At 36.8% G+C, this 20,294-nt stretch overlaps 1 protein-coding gene across 2 annotated transcripts in view; it reads left to right on the top strand.

The window, feature by feature from the left end:
• The window catches only part of FAM117B (family with sequence similarity 117 member B), a 106,616-nt gene extending 87,024 nt beyond the window's left edge, over window positions 1–19,592 (top strand). The window contains exons 5-8 of one of the 2 annotated variants that reach the window (XM_036754159.1): window positions 1,053–1,196; window positions 2,910–3,078; window positions 6,537–6,657; window positions 14,926–19,592. In XM_036754159.1, coding sequence (XP_036610054.1) covers window positions 1,053–1,196; window positions 2,910–3,078; window positions 6,537–6,657; window positions 14,926–15,244 — 753 coding nt within the window. In that variant the 3' untranslated portion in view covers window positions 15,245–19,592. Of the gene's footprint in view, window positions 1–1,052; window positions 1,197–2,909; window positions 3,136–6,536; window positions 6,658–14,925 lie in introns of both variants that reach the window. The other variant, XM_036754158.1, reaches the window with a different exon arrangement.
• The last annotated feature ends 702 nt before the right edge of the window (window positions 19,593–20,294 follow it).

Below are 20,294 nucleotides of genomic sequence, written 5' to 3'. Positions count from 1 at the left end.
GGGGAAGGAGAGAACTTTTTAAGACTGTATAAGCTGTGTGTCTCATCCCCTCGCCCCCCCCCCCACTTTAGCTGAGGATAACTGTCATCTAATAAACACAAAACTGGGTGTTACCCAATCCCTTAACTGCTAGGGTCCTTTAGACTAACTTCTTTATGTTCATATACATAATACATACAAATAATCTATAATTTAGAAGTTATATCAGAATTGTTACTAGGGCTGATTCATTAACAAATTCCTGAAACCAATTTCATTTTAATGCTAGTCAGCTTTACTGAGCTTGTCCCATCCCATAAATGGAGACTACTAGACTTTAGAAAAAGAATGTTCTTTGGCCAGCTCTGTAACACAACGTATGATGATGCACATCCTATTTAATGATATAAATTAATAGCTATTTATTAAATACCTACTATGTGGTAGGCACTACATTAAGGTAGTGGGGGAAACCTAAATGAAGCCAATTTCTTGTGAATAAGGTCCTTCAGTAAGGGATATGCAAAATGACCATCCTTATCTGTACTCATCAATTACTGTAAATATGTGAGGCCTATAAAGATATATCTCCTAATAGGTATTTTATACATGAGTTTTGGCCATCTTATCAGGGAAGCTAGTAACATCTTTTGATTATATAATCAGCCACATACTTTTGAAAGTTAATATGGTGCTAGTGAAATTTTAAGTAAAAAAAAAAACACATTAGCTGTAGACTTTGGAAAAGGAAGAAGTGATTTGCCTCACTTCCTTTTAAAACCAAAACATTACAGTATCGTTGTTGTTGTTGTTGTTGAGTCGCTTTAGTCATGCCCAACTCTGTGTGGCCACATTTGGAGTTTTGTTGACAAAGATACTGGAGTGGTATTTCTTAGCTACAAACTTTGTTGCTCTTTTGGTGTAAAATATGTCATTACTAAGCCTGTTCATTTTGTCCTTGTATCTCCAGCACCTAACAAAGGGCCTAGCTTTTAGTAGGTGCTTAATAGATGTTTATTGAATTGAATGGAGAATTAAAATGTCACATTAAACCTCTTTTGTGTTTTCTTTAGGCTCCTATTCCAAAGAGTATACTTATTCCAGTGATTCCTATCACCAAATCAACAGGGTCACGATTCAGGAATAGTGTGGAAGGGTTGAATCAGGAGATTGAAATAATAATTAAAGAAACTGGAGAAAAGGAAGAGCAGCTTATAGTGAGTATTTTCTTCTTTAAAATCTTAACACATTTTATTTCCATGATTGATTTGATTTAGTATTTCCCAGTGCTTAGAACACTGCCTTGCACAGAGTGGGTATGTAATAACTTTGAACTGAATTATATAGAATGCATCGTGGTTCATATTTTTCCCCAGTTGACTTGTTATCCATAATTGGAAGGTTAGAAAAGGGAAAGTAAGCTTGTTTCTTCCTTTTCTGTTAAGAGAAAATGCAGTTTTCAAACAACATTTTCCTTTGTCTTTCTATAGCAAAGAGATTTTAGGCCTCTTTTAAGTTTAACACAGTTTAAAAAAAAATTTACACTCTGCCAAGTTAGCGTGGCAGGGGGAGGGGGGGTGGTGTCTGGGGTTTTGTGTAGAAATTATTTAAATTGTTACTCATATATAGTTATTAGTTTTGAGATGGGCTATGTACCTGCCCATTTCTCTGACAAATTTTCAATTTTTTGACCTATTGAGTGTTTGACAGTTAAAATTTTGCATATTAAGAGCCTTCTTATTCATTACTATTTGGTTATCAGTTAAGGATTTTAAGCTATAGTAATTCTTGGTTCAAAGTGACCTGATCAGATTAGAGACCAATTTTTTTGCTGTTAAACCATGCCACCGCGTGAGACACAGTATGGTACAGTGAACAGAAAGCCAGCCATAAGGGCAGGAAACCTGTGTTCTAGTCATGCCTGAGACCCTAACCGTGTGTGGCCCTGGGCCGGGCCTTTAGCTAAACCGTGAGCATTCTTGGCGACTTTCTCCAACTTTTTAATTTGCAGAGAAGTGCTCACCTCCATTGGTGTCCTTATCTGAGAACACATACATGTAAAATTCAATCTGAATGTTGCTCATTTTCAACTCATTATCTCAGAGCTTGTTCATCTAAGTCTTCTTAGTTCTCTGAGAAGGAGGAGGGAAGAAACTAGGGATATATACTTAGCCTAGCGCGATAATTATTCTGTGGAGTTCCTGAGCTGTTACGATAGAGCGCCCACCTTTTTTTTTTTTTTTTTTTTTTTTTTTGTACTCTACTGGGGGGGAGGTGGCCACTAATTACAGGAAATCTTGGCTCCTGATTTTGCAAATAAGAAATAACAAATTCTGTTCCATTCAGGCAGGTAAGATCCCATCTTCTTCCATCAGCCATGCTGTATATAGTCACATCTGGTTTATTTCTCTCTGAGGCTTCCTTCTGGACTCACTTAGGGAGAGGGGGGACAAAAATTGATTACTTCTGAAATGTCTCTTCAGCAATGGCCACAGATGGCTTCGGTGCTCCTAATTTCTATGTAGGTGGTACTTTACCTTCTCTGGAGAGGGTGAGGTCCGGCCACCACTCCTGTCCCCTCTGACAAGACCTAAAAAGAAGAGGGGTAGCTTGGGGAAGGAAAGCCAAAGGATCAGCAGGTAAAACACCACTGGACCCTTTGTCCTGATTCTGAACCAAGCGTCGTGTCTTTATTTCTCTCCTTTAGGGTCCACTCTACTACTATAAAGAAGCAAATTTTTGGTTCGTGACTTTTTTCCCTTTAATTAGGTCTGTTGAACATGAAGGGAAGTAATAGATACGAGGTTCACAACCTAGGTGGTGGGCAAAGGGAGTCGTTTAAAAACCCTTGGCATATGCTTTGAGAAGGTTGACGACGGACAGTTACAAATCAGCAATTAAGTGGAGAATTTGTTTTTTATTTACAACAGCCACAAGATATCCCAGACGGTCATCGTGCGCCTCCTCCCCTGGTACAGCGCAGTAGTAGCACACGCAGTATTGATACTCAGACACCCGGTGGAGCGGACAGGGGAAGTAACAATAGCAGCCGCTCCCAGTCTGTGTCCCCCGCTTCATTCCTTACCATCTCAAATGAAGGTAGTGAAGAGAGCCCTTGTTCCGCTGATGACCTTCTTGTTGACCCCAGAGATAAAGGTATAGCCCTGAAGAAATATGCTATTATTAGTTTATCCAACTCTTACAGTCTAAATCCTAATTGCTGATCATATTAGTAAGAGTTTGTGCTCTGCTCATTTTCTAGCCTGTACTGAAGAGCATTGAGGCGTTTGAACTAAGATATTCATCATTCATATAGAGAATTTAAAAGAATTTGGTTATACTTTTATTTCTGGGTTTTCCTTTTATCTTTTCATAATGCTGATTTATATTTGTATAGCTTTTTACAGTTACAGTACGTTTTCCTAGCCACTCGATTGTCTCAGCCATGCTCTGAGTTCTGAGCGGATGGTGTTGACTCCATTTTACAGATGAGGAGCTGGAGTAAAGAGGTTAAATGATTTGCATGCTAACTAAGGTTGTACTGACAATAAATGAGACAGCCTTCCTTACAACCCAAATCTATGTACTTGCTTAAAATGAGGTCTCGCTGACGTAAACTGTGCACTTATTGGTGAAGTGTCAGAAGCATGACCTTGATTTTGAATGCTTTGTTACGTACAGGTCATTTGTCTGCTTAGTCAGGAGGTCTTTAGAGGGATAAATCTGATGATCAGATCCAGAATTCATGGTAATTCCAAGAGGAATAGTTAAAATTATCTCTAGAGAGATGATAGTCAAGCCAGTCACGGAGACAGGATGGAGAGAAGGGCTAGTTTTAAATTAATGGGGTCAAATACGTGGCCCACAGCATTCCCAAGGGTGGCACAAACTAGATGAAAATGTTTGGAAAATATTTAACAAAGTAAATAATGATGCAATGAAATATAGTAATAATTATATTATACTTCAAAACTAAGTCACTATGTGGCCCTCAGCATTCTCCTAGAAGAATTATTGGCTCCCATTTCTATTTGTTTGAGACCACTATTTTAAACTATAAAAGAAAAAACGTTTATACTATTTAGAAGTGACCATTTAACCTAAGCAGTAGATGTACAGATTATGAAGGATTTGCCCCCAACAAGAAATTGATGGCTTACTTTCATGTACTGTATATGCCTGAAAGTAACTCTGCCTCTTCTAAAATGTGGTTTATCAGTATTGATCTTTGTCTTCAGTTAGAACTTGTAAGATTTCACGTTATACGTAGAAGCCCAAGTTGAGACATGAACAAGCACGCTGTGTTCTCTCTCCTGAGTCTTTACTTCCTTTATCCGAGTCTTGAATTCTGATTCCCTCCTCAGAAGGCAGGGGACTGATTTGGGAAGAACTCTGGATTTGGAGCCAGACAGACTACTTCTGATACTTACCCCCTTGAGTAAATCATTTAACCTTCATAATCATTGGTGTCCTCATCTATAAAATGAGAGGGGTGGGCCTCAGTGATCTCTAAGGTCCCTTCAAGCTCTAAAGTGACGAAACTAACACTTTTGAAATGCCTGTTGCAAGAGTTGCATGATATTAGACACTGTAGGGGGTCACATGATATCTACAAAAGAAATAAAACACATTTTTTCCCCTCAGTTTACAGTCTAGCTGAGAACATGAAACGTACGAACAAGAGCTTGTTTTAGAACACTTAAGTAACGTCTAACTTCGTTGTTTCAATCCTTTAAGGATCCATGATTTAATTGGTATGCTGTGAGTATGCCTTCCACCAGTGCAGCTTGTGAGCCCTCTATGAATTAGTAGAGGATATTCATGAGCTGTTGTGAGTACCTTTGAGTTAGAGGGAATGCAGAGATGGGAATAAGCAAATTATTGACATAGAGCTTGTCTGGAGCAGTGGCTACAAAATGGGTGAGTAGAGAAATGAGATTGGTGGGATACAAGGTGGACGTTTGGTGGAGGGCTTTGAAAGTTAGGCCGAGGAGCTGATAGTAAGTACTGTAGGCAAGAGTCACTATAGGTAATTGAATAGAGTAATAATTTAATGGGGGTGGGGCTGGGGAGGGCTTAGATGAGATAGAAATAAGGAGGCCAGCTAAGAGGGTATCACTGCATTACAGGTAAAGGCCTATGGTAATTGGAAATAGAAAAGTAAAAAGCCTTTTAGAGGTAGATTTGATAGGGCTTTATTTTGGTTTGTTTATAGAGCAGGAGGTGAGAAGAATTAAATAAATTAAAAAAGTTATAAATCGGACCTACTTATTAAAAAGTACTAAGCATTATTGTTGTGGTGCAGTGGGTAGCTAGGTGGCACAGTGGATAAAGGGCTGGGCCTGGAGACAGGAAGACCTGAGTTCAAATCTGGCCTTAGACATTAGCTATGTGACCCTGGGCAAGTCACTTAACCCTGTTTATCTCAGTTTCCTCATCTGTAAAATAAGCTGCAGAAGGAAATGGCAGACCACTCCAGTATCTTTGCCAAGAAAACCCCAAATGGGGGCACGAAGACTTAGACATGGCTGAAATGACGGAACAGCAGCAAAGCATTATTGATTCATGGTCATAGTAGAAGGTGGTGGCCTTGGGTACTGGAGGGAGACATCAAAGTAGAAATATGTTGGGTTTCCTATAAAATAGGACTGTGATTTTTTTTAAAAAGACTATACCTTTAAAATAAGTGTGAAGTTAGGGTAGGAGATAGAGATTTAATAGTTGTATGCAGGAGGTGTAATAGAGACTAGGTGAACTCAAAAAGTGAGCATAAAAAAAGATGTATAGGTGGTCCAGAATTAAGAGAGGTAAATGGTAAATAGGACAGAATAGTAGAAACATGTAAGGACAAAGAGAACAACCTGAAAGCTAAGAAAACCAGAGGATGACAGACTCTGGAAAGCCAAAATGAGAGTTTCTTGAATTCTTTTACTGGATTTACTACTATTTGATCTCTTCTCCTTCAAATATAATATAACCCAAGAATACTTTCTAACTTAGAGATTAAAATAGTCATAGGGATGGATTCTTTTATTTTAAGACTATTACACTATATTTCAGAGCTAGAAGGAACTTAGAAGTCCCATGGCCCTCCCCTCTTATCTTACAGATGAGATTGGGAGTCAGATTTTCTGATTTCAGATCTGTAACCTTGGACAAGTCAGTCCCTCTGACTAGAGAGGTGGTTCCTTCCCTCCCTTCCAACTCCAAATCCTTGGAACTCAAAACTGAAGTGATTTGTCCAAGGTCATAGAAGTAGCAAATTGCAAAGCCAAAATTAAAACATGTTTTTTGACTCTAAATTCAGTGTCCTTTTGACTACATGCTCTTTAAAAAGAATTTACGCTGTCGAAAATAGATTCTTGAGAGAGGAATTAAGGATAGAAAGATGGGAAGTGACTTAAGTTTTGTCATAGAAAACTGACTTGGTTAAGGGATTTCCTACATTTCTTATAGTTTTATTAAATTAGCATGCTGTGAATTCCTTGTTTAAGTGTTTTATATTTTGTGTGTTTCTTTATATTTTGGTAAATTTTCCACCATTTTGTTCTTTTCAGAAAATGGGAACAACTCTCCTTTGCCCAAATATGCCACCTCACCAAAACCTAACAACAGCTATATGTTTAAACGGGAACCTCCTGAAGGCTGTGAAAGGGTGAAAGTCTTTGAAGAATGCTCGTAAGTATTTGCTAACAATAGAGGAATACTATTTTGAATTGACCCAATTAGTTTTTCTTTTAATTTTTTTCTTGAATGATATAAAAAAATATTTCATTTGAGAGAAGTGATTATTTATAACCAGTGATTTGGGGAGATTGAGAGTTCTCCCTTTTTTCTAAAGTCCTGATTTTTAAAAAGTTCAGTCTCTTGAAGGACATTGCTGATAATGAGATTGGACTACCTTTCTTGTTCAAGACCCCACCCACATGGAGTAGACATTATGTTTTGCTCAGGTTTGGGTGGGGCATAGATCTTTTTTAATAGAATTGCCCAAGGCTGGGGTGGTCTGGGTATAGAGATCGGCTCTCTGTCCAACGGTGACTTGACAGGGTCTTTCTCAGCCCTTCATTGAACACCCACTCTGTGAGCCTACTGCTGTGATGGTCTTTGGTCTAAGATAGAGGGCCAAATGACCGTCCTTTTATTAATAAACATGGTGGCCTTATTAATAAAATGATTAAATTACCCAGACCCAGAAACTACATCTCGGACCTTTTTAATTGTCACACATTTTCCAAAGTATAAATTTTTGATTAAGTATTTTTTCCTTTTATGGAATCCACTGAGCTATCTTTACTTCAATGAAATGCTAAGTAAAAACAATTTTCTTTACTTTTAAGAATACAGCTAATGATTTTGTTTTGGCACAGACTTGCAAAGTACACTCCCCCCAAAAAAGAGCTAGCACATCAGTTGTTACCAGAAAGGAGGGGTGTAGCTTTTAATTTTAACATCGTGACAGCTATTGCATTGACCATTTATTAATCTGAATTCTGTTGCCTTTTGACTTTGTTGTCTTTGTTTTCTAATGTTTCATACAAGTGTTTTCGTATTTCTCTGAATTTGGTATAACTTATGGTCATTACATTCCTTACATTAACATGCCTAAATTTCTTCGAACATCAAAAATTGTTTAGGGATTACTAATTTGTTTTTCTAGGTTTTTTAGTTCTATATGCCATTCATTGGTCTTTCCTTTTTCCCTTTCATCAATGGAGATATTCAATGATAAAAATTTTCTTCAAAATACTCATTTAAGTACATCTCGCAAATTTTCATGTATCTTATTTAGTTTTTCTTTAACATTTTTGTTTCATGTTCTTTGGTCTATTCATTTGTAATTGCATTAATCTTGATTTCAGTGTTTATTTTTCTTACTCTAGCTTTATTGTGTTATGTTCTGAAAATGGGTAGACTTTGTTTTTAGTTAGTTTGTCTTCTAATAACAAACAATAATGTTCTGATCTTTTTTTTACTTACAAGTTTCTTCTTACTGTCACTAACTTCTATAGGATATAGTCCTACTAGGGAGATCCCTCTCTCTGAGTGTATGAACAATTTAATTTTCACAATTCCAAATTGTTTTCCAGAATTTTTAATTAATTCATAGTTCTAACAGTAATGAATATCTTCTCACAGCACCTTGAATAATGATTCTTCTTATCTTTTAGCATCTTTGCTAATTTGCTCAGTGTTACCTTGAGGTTGTCTTAATTTCCGTTCTTCTGATTATTAGTCATTCTGAAATTTTTCCCAGGTTATTGATAGTTTCTTTGTCCTCTTTTAAAAGAGTGCTTATCCTTTGACCATTTTTCTGTTGGGGAATGTGAATTCTTAATTTTACAGTTTTGTCTTAGTTCCCTCTTAGATTTTGGAAGTAAGGCATTTTTTCAGAGGTAATTAGTGCAAAGATTTTTTAATACCATCTGTGTCTTCTGATTCTAATTATGTCGACTTTATTTTGACAAAATCTTTTTAATTTTGTATAAGTGAGATTGTGTGTTTTCTTTGTCATGTTCTCTTTGATCCCTATCTGGGATTTTTCCCATATCTATAGTTGCAAAAGATAATAAAGGTAAAAAACCTCCTGCTCTCCCCAAATTTTATCATAGAAAGACCTTTTACCATTCATTGATTTGAAAGTTATTATGGTGCAGGGCCCAAGAAGCTGAGCTTCCATATCCTTTAGTGTTCTTTACAGTTCTCGTCCTAGAAAGAGCCCCTTTCCTAGCAGCATATGTGCTCTTGAGTGGATGGAATATTTGGCTGTCTTAGACATTTTTCCTAGGTCTTATCACCTTATCACCTTTAAGATATACTTTATTGATGTCTTTTAAAACATTCATCAGTCATTTCTGTATATCTCTTCTCCCTGCCACTCTGCTATTAAACCCTCCCTAAATAATAGGGGAAAAAAAGTTAACAAAAACTTGCTGAGGTCTGTTAGTTTATTTATGCTAAACCCATAATCCTAGTTTCCTGCTGGCAAAGAAGGAAGAGCAGAAATATCCAGCATCGGCTAGTTCTGATTATTCCTGCTTTGTAGTATTGTGTGAGTCTGTTAGTACCAAGCATCCTCCCTTCTCACAGTTCTTTTTTATACTATGTCGCTTGGTATTCTTGATGTTTTATTTCTCCAAGTGAATTTCGTGGTTAATTTATCCTTTGATAATAGTCATTTAGATAAATATCTTAATTTTTGCTGTTTTGGCCCAACCTAGCAATTGAATCCCTCACTTTTTAAGTGTTTAATTTCTGTAACGATTGTTTTGTAATTAGTATTCATATAAAAGTCTGTGTGTGTTGGAGAAGACTAATTCCAGAATATTTAATGCATTTTGTTGTGACCATCAGTGGGATTTCTCTTGTTAGATTTCATTATACGGAAAGATCAACTAATAAGCTTGGTTGATTTTTTTTTTTCTTTTTAATCCAGGTGTCTTAGTTGATTTTTTTTTTCATTGATTCCTTATGGCAAGAGGCTCTTAACCTGGTGTTTGTTAATTTGTTTTTTAAATATTTTGATGATTGCATTTCAGTATAGTTGGTTTCTTTTGTAGTCCTATTTTATTTATTTAAAGACATTCTGGGAAAGGGAGGGTTGGTGGGGAGCATAAGCTTCTCGTGATTGCCAAAGGGTTCCACGAAACAAAACGTTTAAAAACTCTTTCTCTTGGGTATCCTAAAGTGAACTAGCATATTGACTACAGATGGTTAATTCTACCTGCTCTTGGACAAAACCCATTCTCTTAATTTTCTTATATTGTTGTAATTAGCATCATTGGTGCTTTTGTTCTTCAGCAGTTTTCAGTTGTATCCGACTCTTCATGACCCCATGTGGGGTTTTCTTGGCAAAGATACTGGCACACTTGGCCATTTCCTTTTCTAGCTCATTTTACAGTTGAGGAAACAGTGTTAAGTGACTTGCTCAGGGTCACACAGCTAGAACTCGGGTCTTTCTGACTCTAGGTTTGGTGCGCTATCCACTGCCCCGCCTAGTAGCTGCCCCTACCTATAGACCTATTTGTCATCTTTTTTTTTAATTCAAGGAAGAAATGAACAAAATTGGAAACAAAAAATAGAGCTTCGTCTCTTCTTTGAATTAAAAAAAATTGTTTAGGGATTACTAATTTGTTTTCCTAGGTTTTTCAGTTCTATATGCCATTCATTGGCCTTTCCTTTCTACCTTTTGTCAATGGAGATATTCAGGGATAAAAATTTTCTTCAAAATATTCATTTAAATATATCTCACAAATTTTCATATATCTTATTGAGGTTTTCTTTAACATTTTTGTTTCATTTTTGTTTGAACTATTCATTTGTAATTGCATTAATCTTTATTTAAGTGTTTATTTTTCTTACTGTAGCTTAGTTGTGTTATGGTCTGAAACGCATGTAATTGATAGTTATGCTTTCCAGCATTTGTCCATGAAGTCTTTGTATTTTGTCATGTGACCAGTTTTTGTAATTGTGATGGTCAGTATTGAAAAATCATTAGATTTCCCATTCAGTAATCCCCCAAGCTCTAACCTCAGCATGCTTTCCAATGTTCTCTTCAGAGCCTCAGGTCCATTCTTACTTGTCTCATCAACAGAGGCCCCTTGAAGTTGCCAGCAGGCCTTGTTTTAGTGTATGGGCCTTCTCTTTAACAAGATGCTGCACCCTTTGGTGTGTAGGAAATCAATGTACTGTGTAACAAGTTGCCAGGAAAGTGCTGATGTGCTTTAGGAGAGGAAGCAGCTCCATACACTGCTGATAGGTTTGGTTATTTATGGTGCCTTGTCTCTTTTGATTATGCTATGTGGCACAGTGGATAGGGAACCAGCATTGGAACCAGAAAGGCCTGGATTCAAGTCCTGCCTCTGACAGATACTGGCTGTATGACTCCAGGCAAGTTGCTTCACCTGAGTTTTCTGACTTGTTCTTAGAGCTGATGCAGACCTGCATTGGTGGAGGGAGTTTGCTTATCTGAGAGTTCATTTAATTAACAAGGATATATTAGGTTCAGTCCTACAAATGTCAGGTGTGTTCTAGTGGGAGATCTCTTTCTGAAATGGGTGGATATGTAACCACTAAAGATACTTATATCTCTTGAAATTCTTTGATTTTTCTTTAGTCTAAACTTTCTCAGTTCTTTCAGCTGATCTTCACAAGGCCCTTCTTCTAAATGATCTCCTACTTTTCCAAGCCTTAAAAAGGAACGGGTTAACTCCTTGATCCTGGACAACAAGCCATCCTTGTTGCAGCCCAAATACCGCTTTAGCTTTTTAAGCTGCCATACCATCCTCTTGATTCATATAATGAGCTGACAGTTCACCATAGCCATGTCACTTCTAGCTGTTCTACCCCAATCTCATGTGTTTGAATTTTTTGAGACCAGGTGTAGGACTTCACATCTTTCCACTTAATTTTCATCTTATTAGACTTCATCCCATAGTGTTCTAACCTATCAAGACCTTTTTGAGTCATGACCTTGTTATTCATTTTGTTAGTAATCTTTGCAAGTACTGTCTTCTGCGGATGCTCTAAGCCTCGGTTCATAGACCTTTCTTCAAGTTCTTAGCTATCCCTTTGCGACTGCTCTTTACGTCTTTTTAAATTCACCTGTCCAGCTATCATGAAACCCACAGCTCTCATCTTGTCAAGAAGAAAAAAACATCATGGTCTTTGATGCCTTGCAGAAATGTAGACTAAACTACCATTCATCTGCCAGTGGCCGAATCTTAGAGGCTGTCTAATCTAACCCTGGCCTGACAGTGGTCTTCATTCTTTTGCTTGGAGATCTCAGGTGAGAGGTGGTTGGGGAGATGGACATAACCATCACCTCCCTAGGTGACCAATTTTTTTGGATTGCTCTAATTTTTAGAATAGTTTTCTTTATATCAAGACTGAATTTGCCTCCTTGCCACTCCCTGACACCCTTTAAGGTATCTTCCAGATCTAAATTTATGATCTAAGCATAATTCTTAGTTATGCCCTCAATTAACCCTGTCAAAAAATGAAATTAGGTTTGTCTCACGTGCTCTCTACTCAGTGAAGCCTCACTGGTTCTTAATGTTCTGTTGGTTTTCCCCTCGGACACTCTTCAGCTCTGTTGATTTGAATGATGTTCTCTCCTTTTCCTGCTGGCTTTCTACTTGCCCTTTTCTCATCTCCTTTACTTGTTCTATTTCTTGTAAAACTAATCCACACCTTACATTGTGGGTGATTGACAAAGTTACAGCCTTGGCTTCCCTTTGTGCCCTTATCTCCTTGAAATGACTTAGCAGTTTTTATTCTCAGGCCTGACCTACGCTCCAGATCCAGATCTCTTACTAAGAACACCGTTGCCTTGATGTCCCCCAGACTTTGAGAATTGAATATATCAGTCAGGAAGCATTTATTAAGTGCCTATTATAGACCAGTTACATTGCTTAACACCAGAGATACAAAGACAAAAGTGAACCAGTTCTTACTTCTAAAGAACTTTATATTCAAATATATAAATAAATGTACGCATACAAAATAGATGCAAAGTGTGTGAAACGGTAATTTTGGGAAGAAAGGTATTAGCAGCTGGAATGATCCAGAAAGATGTCTTTTTAAGGTACATGATTCTTAAGTTGATTCTTTTTTTCCCCCTTACTGATATGTTCAATTCTTATCCCCCAAGGAGCTCACATTCTTTTTTTTTAATTAATTAATTTTTAGTTTTCAGCATTCACTTCCATAAGATTTTGAGTTCTAGATTTTCTCCTCCTCCCTCCCCAAGACAGTGTGAAATCTGATATGGGCTCTACATATACATTCATATTAAACATTTTCACATTAGTCATATTGTAAAGAAGAATTAGAACCAATGGGAAGAACCACGAGAAAGAAGAAATAAAAAAAGGAGAGCAAATAGTCTGCTTCCATCTGCGTTCAGACCCCACAGTTCTTTCTCTGGATGTAGATAGCATTTTCCATTATGAGTCTTTTGGACTTGTCTTAGATATTTGCATTGCTGAGAAGAGCTAAGTCTGTCAGTCATTGCACAGTGTTGCTGTTACCGTGTACAATATTCTCCTGGTTCTGTTCACTTCATCCTGAGTTGATTCTTAAAGAAAATTTAAGAACCATGAAACAGAACTTGTCTTTTCTCCAAAATCTGTTTTTCCATCTGATTTCCTTTGGTGATCTCATCAGCTTCCCTACTTCTCTGTCTCAAGACCTCTGGTCTTGCCTCTCCAGCTGCTTGCTTTTCAGACATCTCCAAGTGGATGTCCCGGACTCAAACTTACTATCTTTCCCCCCAGCCTCTTCCCCCTCCTACCTTCTCTGTGCATGTCTAATGTCGTGCTCTACATACACAGTATGCATAATATACATTTCATAAATATTTGATGAATAAAATTGAAATGAAAGGAAGTATCAGAACAGTGGGAATATGTGATGGAGGGCTCAGCAGCTTAGAGTGGCAGCAGGAGGTAGTGGAAAGTACTCATTGGAGTCAGGAGACCTTCGGATATGACTACTGCTCATTAGCTGTGTGATGTTAGACAAGTCACTTGACCTCTTAATTTCCAAATATGTAAAATGAGGGTTTGTAATAGATCTCTAAAATACTTTCCTTCTGGATTCTGTGATCTAGATTGGGTAAATGGGTCTAAAGAAGCATGGTTTTTCTCTATCACCACTGCCAGGGATGAAAGCTGTAGGAATTACGTAGTGTAGCATGGTATTTATAAATCTAGGTCTTAAATTTATGTAGACAAGCATAATTTAATTTTGACAGATGTTAGGACATTTGTTTCATAAAAACACTGTAAACACTATAATGCTATTTAATTGTGAATCATTGCTATTTTGTTATAGACATAGAACCTGGGTTCTAATCAAAGCCAGAGGACTGGGAGTGGGTGGGTGGAGTAGGAAACAAATATAAATAAATGCTTTTAGGAAACTGCTTTGTAAAATTTCCAGATTAGTAATCTGTGCATTGTCTTAACTTCATAGCCTTGTTCCTGACTTCACTACTGTATTTCCTGATGAACATAGTGGTTTTTGTGTTGTGTCAGTAAAAGATTTTCTAGTAGCAAAATAAGTTAGAGGCAAACTGCAATGTAATAGATACAAGTAGCTTTTTACCAGGTTTTATATTACCATCTGAAAATGATTAAAATTATTGGCTTCAAATTACAGAAAACACATTAAGTTCCTTACTCAATTTTTGTGAATTCAGAACTCTGTCTTGATTATAGAATAGAGATAGGGTCAAGTCTGATGTTAGATCATTCAAATAAGTGATTGAAAAAAACTTAATGTAGCTTTAGCTTTTTAAAAAGTAAAGGGGTTCTTTTAGTGAGCTTCTAAAAATGCATAAGGTTTCTGTCTTGGCAATAATTTTGTTGATCTCTGCAGTAGATAACAGGTACTTTCATGACCTGTGTGAAATGTTAGTGTTTTATTTTTAACAACCAAAATTTGTAGACATTTCTGGTGGCTATAACATTTGAAATGCAGTATTGTAATTTATATAATCGTTTGAAGGAAAAAAAAAACAACCCTGGAGGGTGGAACCAAGATGGTGGAATGAAACAAAACAACCCTAACTATAACTATTTTGTATTTCTTTTTTTTATTATTTTGTATTTCTTTAGGCCAGTGTTATCTATTTACCCTTACTGGCCGCCTCCTAAATTGAAAATCTGGGATTATCCACTCCTTGTTGCCTTTGTGGAGGGTGATTTTAAAGAAATTGGCAGCTGTGGCTATTTCAGTTTTCCCCTTCCACAGTGGCATCATAAATCAAGTCCCATTTTTTAGTGCTTTTTTACTCTAGCTATTTGGGGATGTTTTTGGGAAGAGGGGGCAAGTTGTCTTATATATACCTTGATTTTCTTTATGTACTTATAGATTACCTGGAAAACTAGGATAGGCAAAATATTTTGAAATCATGTTGTTATCTCTGTCTTTTGTGTCTAGGCCAAAGCAACTTCATGAAATCCCAGCCTTTTACTGTCCTGACAAGAATAAAGTGAATTTCATTCCTAAAAGCGGCTCTGCCTTCTGCCTCGTCAGCATCCTCAAGCCACTTCTTCCCACCCAAGATCTTACCCTTAAGGGCTCAAGCCATGGCCTGACTGTCTCCACTGGCATGGCCCCCACTTTGCTGCAGCCTATTGCCATGGCCTCCCTGTCTACAAACCCAGAACAAGACCGGATTTCTCGAGGAACAAGTACAGTTATACCACAGGCCTCTATACTCCAGCAATCAGGACCATTTGAGGAGGCTGAGGGATAGATTACTGTTGCTCATCCATTGCTCTGGGAAACTAAGAGAACCTAATTGGGAATAAGGTGTGAATGAACATTCCAAATCATGCCTCCTTCTATCAGTTGAGTCTGCCATCAATAGACTCCTAAACGTTTTGATAGTGACATGCCCCAGCTGTCTGTGGTGATGATGTCATGATGAGCTTCCATAAGAACGCAGTACTTGTGACTGCTGTACCCCATTTGTGAAGTCTCAAACTCAGTTCATATCCCACTTTTTTTTTTAAGCACTGGTTAAAAGAAAAAGGCTGTATCATTCTTTACTTTTGGAGGACCATTTTATCACAATGCTTTTTGTGTCCCAAGTTAGACTTTTTAAAGAGCAAACAGATCCCTGCAAACATAATTACCAAAGGGAGAAGTTACTGATGCTGCAAGAACCATCTTTTATATGAAAATGACTATTTTATAATAATAACAAATGTTAATTTTCAGATGCATAGCAGACAATAGGATGTTCAGAAGACGTTTCCTTGGCCACTGTTTTTTCGTTTCCTTTTCTAGATGTATGCTTTTCTCAGCTGTTCTCCAGCTGCTGGGACCAAAGGGATTGTTGACATTTTCCAGCAATCTTAGTTGCTTGACTGTGTTCTTCTCCCAACCAACAACAGATAAATAAATGCATTGAACGTTTGTATGTAAAAATACACACACACAAAGCAATATTAGTTCATTATGTGATGTTGTTTTTTGATGTCAGAAGTTTTGTGCTTTGGATAAACCCTCCTTTTAAAAGTGCTATTTCCTCTTCCACATTTAAGATTCCTGTATACCTTTATCTGCATGGTGAAAAAACTACACTCTGGATACAAGTGCTTTAATATGCTATCAGTGGAGTTTTGTTAGAAAATCAATGAGCCAAAAAATAACTTAACCCCCATTCTTGATCACTATAGCTAGGAGTAGCATACTCCCCTAGTTATCAACAGTGTGTGAAATCATGTGATCTTACCCCCTTAGCACAAAAATCACTTCTTCAACTCAGCCCTCAGTGTATTGTAGCCCCAAGTGGTCCTGATGTGGCTGTGCATGGATCCCCTCCCTTGCTTTTGTGACCTTGCAGTCAGTGTTGTGGATTTATTCAGGGCAGATTGTGCTATGTTCCACTGCAGCCAGTGGTCCCCCTTCCTGCCCCCTCCCCCAAAGGTCATCTTCCTGATCCCAGTTGTCTGAGAGTATGGTTAGGTTTGTTGCTTTGTTTTTTTACATGTAAGGGAAAAAATAGAAAGGAAAATGAAAATAGAAAGAAAATTAAAGAGAGGGGATCTTCTCCCATTGAGAGGTGACACAGTTTCAGCTTAGGCAAGTCCTAATACAAAAAACTGCAGATAGAACCAATAGCTGTAGGTTATTTGACTATCAAAGCAACTCTTAGAAAAATTCCAGATAAGAACATTAGTGGGTTAGCGATGGAGAGATTGAGGGGCAGCTATTTTGCAGTGTCAGAGTAAATAAAACTGATAGAAGCATCCTTTTAAAAACTTCATACAGTAGCTTAATATGCAATAATTTTATATCCCTACAAATACTACAGTTAGAATCCAGTATTCCAGTATTGGGCACTTGAAATGAAGAAAACAACTTCACCTGTTCAATCAGCCATAGTTTTCTAAGCTCACACAGTTCTGTCCCTTCAGGGAAAAACTGGTAGTAGCAATAAGTGTTTTCAGAAGACTGTACCGAACTTGTATTCATATTCTTTTCAAACAATTGGTTGATTAAAACCTGTTATGTAATTTTAAAATGATGTGACTTAGCCATATGCATACATTTGAACAAATCTGTTCCACATCAGTTGGTAGGTACAGTGTACTTTGATACCCTTTTTATCTGAGACTAATTCTGAGTATACTATATCTCCTTCTGCAGTTAAGCTCTCAATTATTCAGGAGCTGATCATCCAGTTGTTATCTTGAAGCCCAATTTCTCTTCCATCTTGTTTCTGTCTTAGATAATTCACTGTTCATTATCTACTGTACAAAAAAAAAGAGCCAGGGACATGAAGAGATGTAAAACAAATCCATCAGTTTGGCTCCTTCTTCATTAGTGCTTCTGGTGAAAGGTGTAGAAGGAAGTTGAAATCAATGGCTGAGAACCCTAGAGTTTCTGGGTAATTTATGAATTTTAATAATCCTTGCTATATTTTCTTTTCCTCTTATACACCTTCCATTTAAAAAAAAAATCTGTAATACAGGTTGTCTGCAAATTCAATGCTTTTATGTAGATGTATACCTCTATCCAACATAGACATTACCTATGAATGTTCCACATTTACTTAATCTGAAACATTTAAAAATGACACTTGAAGCAGATGTTTAAGAATTATTTTTCATATACACTTTGAATTTAAGCAAAATCTTATCTAATCTACTTGGCTTTGAGAAGAATGAAAATCCCCAGGTAGATACTTCTTTGGCTTCCAAATTAACCTTGAATGCATTCTTATGTTCTGAGCTTTGAATCTTTTTATTTCATTCGATTCGATACAGAACTTTACAGCAATTGCCAAAGGGCTTATCTCAGCATATAAGCTTCTATTGTAATCTTGAAAAAATTAATAACCACTCTAACTGTTGGCCTTTCACCCATCTCTTTTCATAGGCTTTTGATGAATTTAAGATGAAGCTTAATCTTAAATATAGTGTTGCTACTACAATTTAAGTTCTTACATTTATGAGCTATTAAATAGAATAAAATTTCTAATGGATGAGATTTGGGGAAAACATTAATTTAGAAAGTGTTACCATTTCCCCAAAATATTATCAAACAAGCAATATACACACATATGTACGCATGTGTGTGTATACATATGTACGTAATGGCAGAGGTGGTAACTCCACATTCAGGTCAAGGATCATGGATCTAGGGCTAGAAGGGGACCTTAGAGGTCATCTAGCTAAACTCCTTGATTTTACAGATGAGGAAACTGAGGCCAAAAGAGGTTAAATGACTTGTTTAGAGTCGCATAACTACTAGGATGCTGAGCCAGAATTGAAATTCAAGTCAGCCAACTCCAAGTCTAAGACTTATTAAAATAAATTTACTGCTTTTCTGGTGGAGGATTGAGGGTGGGAAGAGGAGATGTTACTCTGGAGAAGATTATCATTTTCTCAGTAGATGAGCTTTTCTTGCTATCAGATAGCTTCTTAAATACAAAGCTACTCTATTATCTCTGAACCTGAATATGTGTGGTGTAAGGGAAGGGCACAAGATTTGGAATCAGAAGAACCAAATCTGAATCTAGCAGCCATGGTGACACGGTCAAGCCCTCTTGATCAGTTTCCTCATCTGTAAATGATAGTGTTGATTGGTCTAGATGAGATCTTAAATACCTTTCAAGTCTAAATCCTATGGCCTTGTTCCTTAAAGCTCTCTTGAGAACTTACTACAATTGCTTGTTTTTTCACCTATCAATAATACAGCTTAGTATGAGCACTAAAATCGGTCTTACATTCTATAGGTTCCTCAATAGGATGTTTAAAATTTAAACTTCTAACTAAACTTGAAAATCCAATTGGACCTTTTAAATGCTGTGATACGAAGAGGCCATTTTGTTCTACCTATGGTGGAGCAGAAAAGCATTTATTTTTTCCAGAATGTGGATTTTGCTGGAAGAAGTGATATTATTCACAAATGGGTTATTAAGGCTATTTTTCATTTTTTTTTTGTTAAATGGGACAAATAAAAGTGCCCTAAGTGCCACCAGCAGGGTTTGATTTATTACTCAGTGCTTTAGAAAAATTCTAAAATAATTAAGATATTGGTTTTTTAATCCAGTTCTGTCATTGGTGCTGAATTTATCATTTAATATCAAAAAAATCTGACTTGGTACTCTACGGCTTAAACCTAGTTCAGAATTTGTTGTCTTAATAGATATGCAGAACAGTCAATGACAAATGGCACACTGATGATGGTGAGAGGAGAATTTGGGAAGGCATTGGGGAGATCTTATTGCATCTTTATGTTGAGGGTGTGCACTATAAGAAAAAGCAAGGTAGTTTCCTTGAAAAATTGTCCTGTATATCAGTGTTGTTAATGATGTTAAATATTATCATATGTATAAAAGGTGTTAAGTGTATACATTGTACCTTAAGAATTGTTGGTGCCTCATGGAAAAAAGTAGTTTACTTTTTATGTAAAGACAAGGTATTTGTGCATCTTGGTGGAGTTAAGAGATATTTTTCCTTTCTACTGTTAAAAAAATTTTCATGAAAATTTGGATTATATTTTTGTTCCAGAAATATCTTTGTTGTATAATTTGTTGTAAATGGTATGATCTGCAGTGGATTAATATAAAGAATAGTGCATGTAAAGTAGCAAGACAATGGTCTAGTCAGCGCTTGCTTCTTTGCTATTCTCCCCAGAAACCCCAAGAGCAGAAACACGGCAGCTCCAGGAGCTGTACATATATTATAGATGAATATTGAAAAAAATATTGGTAAATGTTAAGAGTTGGTTTTCCAAGAGGTGCCAGTTGTAAAATGAGGTGAGTTTGCTTACAGAGTTGTTACCTTTCACTCTGAAGAATGAAATGCCCTGTCAGGAAGACCATGTGCTTGGAGCTATTTTTCTGTTGATAGTGATGGATTATGCTCCACTTTTGACCAGTAGCATGTGTTTGCAAGACAGACATCTTGGGTTAGGGATGTGTTCTTTCTCATAGGGTACAGCAAACCTTGCTAGTGTCACGCTGTAACCACCTCTGCTAACTAGTCATAGATACCATGAAGTATATAATTGTTTTAGTAGTAGAGAAAGCTGGGAGACACTGAACCTATGTTAAGTGATGAAAGAAACCTCCATAGCTACCAGTGACAAAAATATTAACAGAACTACTTTTCTTAAAAATTAAAAGCTAAATAACAAAAACATAGTTAAAATCAAATTAAATAAAAATCCTTTTTATTAGTTAGAATTTAGTAATACCCATGTAATTTTGTTAATAAAGCTCTTCCATTATAATTTGAGTTACCAAGCTGGGATATGGTAGGTGACATTTCTTTTTGTCCTCTTCCTTT

Source organism: Trichosurus vulpecula, chromosome 4, assembly GCF_011100635.1.
Source record: "Trichosurus vulpecula isolate mTriVul1 chromosome 4, mTriVul1.pri, whole genome shotgun sequence".
NCBI classification, from domain to species: Eukaryota; Metazoa; Chordata; class Mammalia; order Diprotodontia; family Phalangeridae; genus Trichosurus; species Trichosurus vulpecula.
Note: the sequence above shows the minus strand (reverse complement) of the source record. Positions and strands in the feature narration are given on the sequence as shown.